General features: G+C 43.0%; 1 protein-coding gene across 1 annotated transcript in view; it reads right to left on the bottom strand.

Moving 5' to 3' along the window:
* Window positions 1-6,227, bottom strand: part of VPS50 (VPS50, EARP/GARPII complex subunit) — a 155,193-nt gene extending 148,966 nt beyond the window's left edge. Inside the window, exons 1-2 of the mRNA XM_006025893.3 lie at window positions 6,091-6,227; window positions 2,561-2,629 (exon numbers count right to left, since the gene is read on the bottom strand). Of these exons, the coding sequence (XP_006025955.1) occupies window positions 2,561-2,629; window positions 6,091-6,123 (102 nt within the window). The 5' untranslated portion in view covers window positions 6,124-6,227. The remainder of the gene's footprint in view (window positions 1-2,560; window positions 2,630-6,090) is intronic.
* Window positions 6,228-10,592: the final 4,365 nt, after the last annotated feature.

Here is a 10,592-nt window from a genome sequence, read left to right as displayed (position 1 = left end):
CCCCCCCATCCACCACTCCCCGCCTGTTGAGGCGACAGTTTTACGGCTCCAGTGGGGGGGGTCAGAAAGCAGCTGCCGGCCAGCTGCTCTGATCTCCGACATGGGGTATCTTCCAAAGTCATTAGTTCAGCTTTGGAAACTGGAAGCAGTTCCAATATCTGTTCTAACCCAATTCAGAGGAATTACCCTGAACATCAGCATATTCCAATGCAAAAACTGTTACCATACTCATTTTCAAGAAAGGATTTTATTGGATTGGCTGGCTTGAAGCAACCACATTCAAGTTTTGAGTAGGGTCTAAAGCAGAGCTTTCCAAACTTTTCATGCTGGTGACACACTTTTTAGACATGCATCATTTCGCGACACAGTAATTCAGTTCCGGGGGAGGGGCCAAGGGAAGCAGACGCGAGTAAGGGAGCTCCGCGATGCCCTTCCGCAAAATTTTCTGCATTTCGCGCGACACACCTACACACTGCCGCCGACACACTAATGTGTCGCGGCACACAGTTTGGAAAGCTCTGGTCTAAAGCTTTGCAGACTCCTTTGGGAAATTATGTCTACTGTTTTAAGATAATGAGTCAAGATTTAACACCTTACAAAACCGTTATCTTTCCTGAGCGCACACCAACTGCTGAAACTTCCTCAGCCCGATGAAGGGTTTTTGAACGCGAAAGCTTGCTTCAAAATTTTTTCCACAACTATTTCAGTTGGTCCAATAAAAGATATCAGATTCACCCAAAGAACCTTTCTGCCTTATCTTTCCTAATTTTTTTTCTTTTTGGTTCTGGCAAAGACTTTTTGTTTGCATGAAATGTTGTATATCATTATAAAATAGTTTTAAGAGGATTTAGTTTATGTTCACCAAGCTACTTAATCGTACCATTATAACATAATCTTATGCTTGTAACATCAGGATGTTGCTGTGGCAATGGACTATAAACCCCAAACAAACATGTACATGTGGGGACAAGCTTAGAGCCTATATTTCAGCACTGTGTTGAATATACCACTGCAAGTCAAGGGAGTCTTAAGAAAAAAAAACAGCGTTTAACTTCAGTATCTTTGTCACCTGACTGCTTTTCATTAAGAAAAGATTATAGTGAGCTATTTATCACCGGCTTTTAAATTACTAGTAAGTTTTAAAAACTACAAACTTAATAATACAAGGAAAAAAGGAGGGTTTGCATACAGTATAAGCCTTTAACATACAGGTTTTTTGAGTAAAAGTGTTATGCTGATAACACCCCCCTCTCCCCTCCACAAAAAAACAAAACAAAAAAACCTCAGGGCATGAACAGAAGTTAATAATTAGCACCTCTAAGAAAAGTCTGTGCAGAAGTTTCAGTATTAATGATGTCCTTTAATCCATATGAGGTTGGAACTGCCATTAATTTGAATGGGATTTTGTTCTAAGAACAGCTGCAGTGCTATGATTGTGTACAACTGCCACATTTATCATTTCACCACAGATGCATGAAAAAAAATAAAACAAAATTATTAAGATCAGCTTGTTTTGCTATTGTGAATATTGAAAGACATCACACACACACACACATATATATACTCTATCAAGCTGTTATACTCACATAACAAAAACCCAAAGAAACCATTACTGCAGGCCTACTTTTACCCAAATACTCACTTGGCAGCAGAGGTAGTTTTACTACATGCGTACAGGTACTGTTATTCAGCACTCAACATGGCACGTGTCAAGAAGAGGTGCTGCATTAGTTAGACCCAGCTTGCCCAATGTCTGTATAGATCAGGTGCTTCACCAAGGCTTTTTTGGCACTTTTATCCAATAGCTGACTGAATCGGGTATTAGATAAAAGTGCCAAAAAGGTCCACTGAAAAGCCCAATCCATACAAATGTTGGGCAAACTGGGTCCAACTAATGCCTGCCTCTTCCAATAAAGCACAGTTTCTTGTTTTTAATTCCACATCTGTCAGCACCCTAAATGACCAAGCAACAAGTCACATCTGGTTCAAACAAACTCAACACGCCAATGAATACATCAATCTGGTGAGACACTTGTCAAGAACTCAGCCCAAACTTTCTGCATGATTTTCAAGTAAGTTGTCTGTGTTGACAATTCCCAGGCTCTCAGACAACAGAATACTTGTTTCCATGGGATTATCATAATCCTCTATTCCTTCTGATATAACCCAGAAAGCCATTTATTCATTTCATGTTTCATATATGTATAGCACCAAACCCAAAGAGACTGAATATAGAAGGTAGATGTGCATTCCACTGCCCAATCCATTCCAGAGAGCATGCATTTTAAACATTTTATATCAGGAGGCAGCCTAAATGGAAGTGCAGTAATCAATTTGAAAACTGATGAGACTTATGAAGGCAAAGGTATCTTAATTTTGATTCAGTGCACTACCTTGCCCAAAGACTGAAGTCTTTTTGCACAACTTCTTCATCCAACCTGTGAAAAAAGCTACTTTGTCAATAAGCACAGGTCCCAAAAAGGTATAAAAGTTTCCCACTACGTGAAAAAAGTGGAAATGTTAAAACTAAAAGAAGAACCATAATGTTTGTGGATCATACCTTGCTAGGAATCCGAAAATTCTCAATAGGACTGAGGTCATGAACACTCTCCTGAGGACTTCTGAGACCCTTAAGAAGAAAGATAACAAAGATTAATTTTGTGCCTTTTACAATTAAACTAATTAAGATCTTACCTAGAGTTGAAAATACATATACAGTAGTTTTAATAAATTAGAGTGACATGGTCCTAATTCTACAAACATTGCAATGGGAGTATTCATATGAATTACTCCCAAACAAATACTATGAAGGAGGGTCAGAGCCCACATCCTGTTGGGTCAAATCTATTAACATCAAAGGATTAGCTTTTTCTTACAATTAATACTTGCATCCTATTGTACCAGCTCATCTACTCCCACAGCTCGATTCAGTGTTTAAAAGGCTAGTAAGTCCAAATAAAATAATGTATTCTATTCCATTAACTTCATGAGCTAATGGCATCAAAAAGCTTTAATCCAAAGTAAGTAATGCCTACTTTGTATAATAAACTGTCATTTTTATATAATGGAATAGTTAACTATTTACCTGCCAGGGCTGTTTTTCTTTGATGTTTGCTAGAAGTGAAATAAAAATCAAATGCTCCCAATTTTACTAAAAATATGTAATAATTGTTGTTTCAAACAATTTTAATCTTTGAAACAGAGGATACAATAATGTGGAGACTTAATATAGGATGCATCAGTTACCTAACAAAAAACTGTATCTATGATTTTAAAAAGTGATGCTGTAGAAAACAGTACCTCCACTTCTCTGTTTATACAGGGCCTTCTCAATCACACTAGTTTAGCTTTCTGAAAATACTGGATATTATAACTTCCAGGAATACAGAGGCAATACAAATGAAGGAAAACAAGCTACACTGTATGCTTTAGCCAGCATAACCTCTGCTAAATTCTAAAGGGGCATAGTGAAGACTAAAAGCAGGGAACTCTTTAAACTCAGGCCTGACTATAGCTACTACAGAGGCCTCAAGCAAGTTTCAGGCACACGTATGTGCAACTTGTTTCGATCTTGTCCTAGAGAAGGATCCTTAGTCCTTCTCAAAGACAGACTGTTGGTAGCTATGCCTTCTTCATTTATAAAATGGGGATAACACTCACCTTTGAAGACCCTCAAATAAAAGATGCTGAATAAAGGCTAGGTGTTATCAGATAAACATTTATAAGTACTATATTCGTCATATTTGAAGATGATGGGTAGTAAATACAGGAAGACTTCTTTTCTTTCAAAGTCATTTTTCTAATAACATTATAATTAAAAAATGTTTCTGGTCCTACATGCATAAAATTACTTATTTGCTATTTATCTTGATCATCTCTGATTTTAAGTGCTTTGGACATACAAATACATCTTTATTCTAAAACTATCATCACCAAACAAAAGTATTTGTATCTCAGTGAATCAAAAGAATCAAGATACCAGCAACGCTAGGTAACTAACAATTTGTGCTATTTTTTCCCCATTTTTCTCCTAAAAATCAGAGGAAGATCTCTTAGTTGAATGGCTGATGAAATTCATGCCATCTCAAAGACTCTTTACATTATTCCAGGTCCCAGAACAAAGAATTTGAATAATTCCCAAACGGTTCAAATCCTATGTTGGATAAGTCACACATTTTATCAGGAATGGAGCTTTAGTGTACCTGTGTGTGTGTGTGTGTGTGGCAGGGGAGCGGGGGGAAGAGAACTGAAAGTGTGCAGAATGACTTCTTAATCTTTTCAATTTTCTTTTAATTACAACACAGTGTAAGCTGTGATGGTCCAGAAATTATACAAAGCTTGCAGTGAAATCTTCTGTTGGACTAACTATGTAGCTGGGATAGTTAGACAAGCTTTTAAATCAAAGACATTCTTCCTCAGGTCTCTGAGAAGTGTCTTACATTGGAAAGCTTCTCTAACTTTATCCCAACTACATAGCTGGTTCAATAAAAAACATCACGCTAAGAAATCCTCTTGCTTAAATTACAAAAGAATCCCTTATGTCAGGGGGTTCCCAACCTTTTTATGCTGCAGACCAGCAAACCGTGGACTGGAAATGACCACAGACCAGCAAACCACAGACCAGCAGTGACCTACACACTGCGGGCTGGTGGCCAACCCTTTTTTATACTAAGTACCTTAAAAAGTATATTTTTTATACCTGCATGGCTGCCGACATGCAGTGTGCTGGTCACTTCCAGACTGCTGATCTGGCAACCAACCCTCCTGCAAACCAGCAGCCAACCCTTCGCAGTCAGGTACTGGCCGCGGCCGAGGGGTTAGGAACCCCTGCCTTATGTTACTTTTCAAATGAAAGCATTTTTAATTTAGATCTTCTTGATTGAATATCTCCAGACCCAATTTCCCCATACAAGAAGCAGAGAAGAATCCAGACTTTGGGGGTAAAATGAAAAAATGGCAGGTATAAACTGAGAAAAAAACTAACATCAGGATATGAATCCTCTCCTCAGCCATAAAAGCTAGGAATTTAAAAGCAAGCAGCACCTGTTCTTCTCCTGCCACTATTGCTCTTTCTAAAATAATTTACATGACTATTCCTTTTCACTTGTTTAAAACCTGGACAATAGCTGTCTGTCAATTTCAATCTGCTACTACTAAGTTATGAAGACAATAAAGCAGACACAGAACAACCCAAATGAAGCTGCAACAAGTAATGGCAAAAGAGAGAACTCCTCCCCAAAGTCACAGAAGCTGGGAGGTGAGAGTGAATAGTAAGGGTTTCTCTTTCCCAGCCCTAACTCCCATCAGTATGGGATGAGAAAGAGAAACTGTACCAGCAGGAAAGGATCTTCAAATTGATCAGATGCCAACTAGCCAAAGGAACCGTCATGCAGGGGCTCAGTAACAACACCCAAGCAGAAGCCCCACCATCCTACCCAATACTAGAAGCTCGGCATGTGAGAGGAGTTTGTTTTTTATTGGACCATCACTTAAGAAATGTATTGGCATATTACCACTCATTCACTTTTCACATTAAATTCCAATTACTATCTGGCAGGTGCTTCAAACCCTATCTCCAGTATATGCATCACTACTTTAAGACATCTAAACAGCAAGCCTCAATATCAAACTTAGAAACAAAGACTGGTTATTTCAATTACTGCATTTCCCACCCTTTGATCCTCCACACTTCCCAGTGGAAGCAAGGGTAACAGTTAATTAACTAGACCCCTCAGTGGGAGGTTATGACTTGTAATTGATATCTGGGCCAATTTTTCTCTCAAAAGTGAGCATGTAAAGTTAGACACAAAGATGTCTGATGTTTAGATGCCAAATATGCCAGAATTTCCTACAATAATGTCATTATTGCAAAAATACAGGCCTTAGAAAGTGTGGACCACAATGTACATTACGCCTGCCTGAACTACAAGCTTGGGCTGGCGGCACAGCTTCCTCACTCACCCACGCCCCGAGCCCCTTTCCAGGGCTCGCAGGAGACACTACCCAAGGAAAGCACTTGCTCTCGGTCCCTTCCCACGTGTGGAGCAGGGACTCCCACCCGCTTCCGGGCTCCCCCGCGCCCGCGCCCACCTGGCGGGTCATGAGCGACTTGATCTTCTGCATGGCGAAGAGGTCACGACGCAACGCAGCGCACCTCCCTACCCCCTGCCCCTCCGCAGGCTTCAGTCAGTCAGACACGGAGAAGCCATATTGCATATCACGTGACGGGACGCCGTCGGCTCACTGCATGCTGGGCCGCGGCCGCCCCCCCGTGGCTGGCCCGCGCGGGCCGCGGGAACTACAATCCCCGTCGGCGCCTCCTCCACGAGACACGTCACAGGCCCTGCCCCGGGGCGGCCGGAACGGGGCTGCTGCGCGCCCGCTCGGACACCAGGGGCGCCGCCGCGCTCCGGCCGCCGCTTTGCCTCTCTGGCGCTTCTTCAGTGCCTCGGGCTGCTCGAGCTGTGTGGATGGCTCGGCTGTGGGATTTTACGGATAGGCGGAATTAGCCTGAATTCTTACTGACTGGCCATCGACTTAAGGCCAGTTGGCAGCCCTGGCAGGCGTGTGGAGGAGCCGGCCCCTCCCCGTGCCCGCCCGAGGAGCAGCCTCTCGGCCTCATCTTCCCTTTTTTTGATGAGTTACCTGGAATAGGAGGCAGCCGCCGAGGGGGTCCTCGTCGCCCCATGGATCCCAACTCGCACCGTTGTCCCTGTCTCAGAGCAAAATAGCCAAGTAGGTGAGGGAGCTGCATGCACCCCTTGCCCTGGGACTGACCCCTCCAGCAGTGGTGTTGGCCCTGCTGGGAGGGCAGCCTGAGGCTGAAGGTTTCCCCCAGCCCTGCTCCAGGCATTCTGGACAAAGGACTTTCTGGCCCAGGAGCAGTCAGTGGGAAGAGCGCTATCAGCTGGGCTTGGCTAAAACCCACATGCATGCGGGTTGACCAGCTGTTTGTGACTGTGCAGTAAGGCAAATATTTGCCTCTTCTTAATTTCCTATTTTATTCACTGGTTTAGTCAATAAAGTGCTAGGCCATTGTTCCAACCTGGAAAAAAAAATCTCAGTCCTATCATTCAGTGCGAACGAAAGTCTGGACTCAGACTAAAACCATATGAAGGGGCTGTATGATGAGATGGTTCAATCTAAATAGCTGGCCAGCATTCAGTAACAACATCCACTAGCAATTTTCTGCCTAGATCAGGGTCTTCTGACAAGTCATGCACAGAGACAGGTGCAGCAGGTAAGTAAGTTCAGGTGCTGTGAAATTCAATCACAATACGATGCAATTGTGTACAACCACAACAAAAAGACACTTGTATTGTCTTGCATCATGTAAAAAAACTGCCTGCAGTGTTTTGAAGTATGGTGTCTAATACTGTTATTTGTACAGGTTATCATTTATCTTATGACACTCTTAATCTTATTTCAACAAAATATTTCTTCATAAGTCACGCTATCATACTCTGACTCCCCACCCACGGCAGCACAGTAATAACTACAGAAGAGATTTCACATACTGTATTGTGCAATGATAAGTTAACCCTGCATACAAAACTGACCCTATATTTTAAAAACAGTTTTAGGAAACGAAACATTAGTCAGCACTTCTGTGACTGCCAACCAAAATTTGACATTGTGTGCAATTATAACCCAATTATCAGCAATCCAGTTACAAGTCAATCTTATATGCAAATTGTGTGTGATTTTTATGATTCTTTCGGAGAGAAAAGGTAGACATCATGAGAACAATAGAGAAGGCAGGATAGATATCTACCTTATAGACTAAGTCAGCGGTCACCAACTAATGGATTTCAATCCACTGGTAGATCTCGGAGCCTCTTGGAGTCAATCTTGTGGGGGGGGCTGAGTGCCCACGTGCATGCATGCACATGCCCCAGCCCAGCAGGTCAGTCTGTAGGGGAGGGAAGGGGGAGGGGCTAGATCAAGGCCCCTGCAGTGAGGGACAGTGCGACAGAGGCAGGAGCAGGGAGAAGTTGAAGGGAGCCCTGGCTGGGTGGGACTTACCTGCTTGGGAGGTGCACCCCCAACTAATTTTTTCTCCCTCTGCCTCGATCTACCCCACCCTTTCCTTACCACAGACTCACCTGCTGGGCGGGGCGGGGGAAGTGGTGGCAGCACACGGTAGATCTTGGGTGGCTTTTAAATGCCAAAGGTGATGCCCTACTTAAAAAAAGGTTGGAGACCATTGGACTAAGTAATCAGAAGTGATGCATAAGCTTTTTGAGCCCAAACTTACTTCATCAGATGCTGTGAAAGGACATACACAGAGCAGTCTATCAGAGAATGACTTGAATACAAAAGCTATGGAAGGGAAGAAAGGCAGTACCAGAAGAGGCAAACAAATAATAAACCCATAGGTACCCCAGAAGGGATCACAAAAACTAATCCAGGTAATGGGATAAGAATCTGTAGTCCTTGTTTCACCATACATAACACCAGTGACACAACTAGCCAAGTTAGGCCTAGAGCAAACCCTTCCGGATATTTGGGTGCTTTTAAGTAGCATGGCACATTAATTAAAGTGCCCCCCTCCTCCCAGAGCACATCTATAAATGTCCATGGGTTCCAAGACTAAGGGAAGACAGTATCAATGTAGACAACAGTGGGGCACTGTAAGCAAGTGATGGCACATTTATGACTCCACAATATGTCAGTATATTTATGACAGAGCTTGAAGTCCATTTCTTCTACAGCAGTCCTCTCATCCCCCATGGGAAAGAAGTTCTAGAGAATTTCACTGGAACGTTAAAACTTCCACCGCTCCATCAAACTAACTCAAATATTCCACCCAGTAAATTCATTTCCTTGACACCATTTTGAAGGTTTGCAGTGGCCACGTTGCCACTACGTTGTATCAGAAACCCACCAACCATCACAGCTGTCTTCACGCCACCAGCTTTCATCCTAAGCACACCACTAGATCTACGATCTACAACCAGGCTCTACAACCATATCTCCTCTGATCCCACCAACTGACAGGCACACCTTAAAGATCTGCAGCAGAGATTTGCACAATTACTATACAATCCCAAAAATACAGCCAGTCAAATCAACAAAGCTAGACTCGCACCTCACTCTGACCTGCTAAAATACCAACCCCAAGACAAGGACAACAGAATCCCTTTGGTTGTTACCTACAGACCCAGCTTACACACCTTGGACACATCACTAATGACCTCCAACCCGTCCTGGAAAATGATGATCATATCAAGGTAGCCATGGGGTATGAACCTGTCCTGGCTTGCAGACAAATCCCACAACCTCTATGGCATCCTCAAGCAACAGACTACATAACTCCTATTCTCACTGAGGCACTGGCCTTGCAATGAACGCAGATATAAGATGTGCTCCCTCATCAATATAGACAACATCATTGCTTGACCAAAGAGTCATAGAGAAGTGTGGTTGAAAGGGACCTCCAGAGGTCATCTAGTCCAACCTTCTGCCTGAGGCAGGATCATCCCAATCCAAACAATCCTATACAAACCATAATCTAAAACTCTACACACGATTACCATCAACCCTCACACAGACCTAACACCCTAACCTGCCACAGGTAAAGCAGGGGACCCAAGGCAGCCAACATCCTGCTTCCATGAAATGTTGTCAATATATTCTCAAGAGATCCCAGGTAGAGGACCACACCCTGTGCTACAGAGAAAGGCAAAAACCCCCACAGTACATAACAACTTGAACATAGGGTAAAATTCCTTTCTGACCCCAAATATGGTGATCACTCGGACCCTGAGCGGAGGAGTAATATCTTCTAGCCAGGAACCTTGGGCTTTGGTCCCAGCAGAAGCATCGGTACACCCCAGCCAGAGTCCCCAGCCTTCACTGTAGCCAATGTCCAATGCCTCTATGGAAGGTTAAAAACACCCTGATACACGTAGCAGAAAAAGGGAGGGAGTCGGGGCAGCCAGCAAAGGCCAGAATCATGGGAAATAACCATGGTAGAATATAGGCATAGCTACCCCTAGATTGTCCCTGACCAGTGGACATTGCATCATTGGCCTTGAAGTAACTGTTCTGAAATAACAGAACTTTAAAAGCCAAAACAAACAAAAAATTGCAGAAAAAAAATCATCCACAGACTGGATTGTATTAAGTATGGTCTAAACAAGGACTATGGATTCTTATCCCATTACCTAGATTAGCTTTTGTGACCCCCTGCTCCCCATCCCTGAGAATTTATTACTTGTTTACTGCTTTCAGCACTGGCCCCTTTTTCTGCTTCTCCCTCCCCTCCCTGTCATTTGTATTCAAATCACTCTCTCTATTTGCTGGACTGTTCTGTGCATGTCCTTTCGCAAAGTCTGATGAAATCAGCCTGGGTTTTGATTTCCTATATTTACCCAAATCCAAGATGACCCCAAATTTAAGATGACCTCCCCAATAATTAGATTCCTTACATGAAAAATGTATACATTTATTTACATTTTCTATGTACAGCATCTAATTATTGGAGGATCATCTTAAATTCACCCCCACTCCCCGCCCCACTACTATAGATACTGCAGGGACAGGTGATTAGGGTGGCAGTAATATGGCAGGTGGAGGGTAGTGGGGAG

The sequence above is a fragment of the Alligator sinensis genome, unplaced genomic scaffold, assembly GCF_000455745.1.
Source record: "Alligator sinensis unplaced genomic scaffold, ASM45574v1 scaffold436_1, whole genome shotgun sequence".
NCBI lineage: Eukaryota > Metazoa > Chordata > Crocodylia > Alligatoridae > Alligator > Alligator sinensis.
The sequence above is the reverse complement of the archived record's forward strand: the minus strand, read 5'-3'. Positions and strand labels throughout refer to the sequence as shown.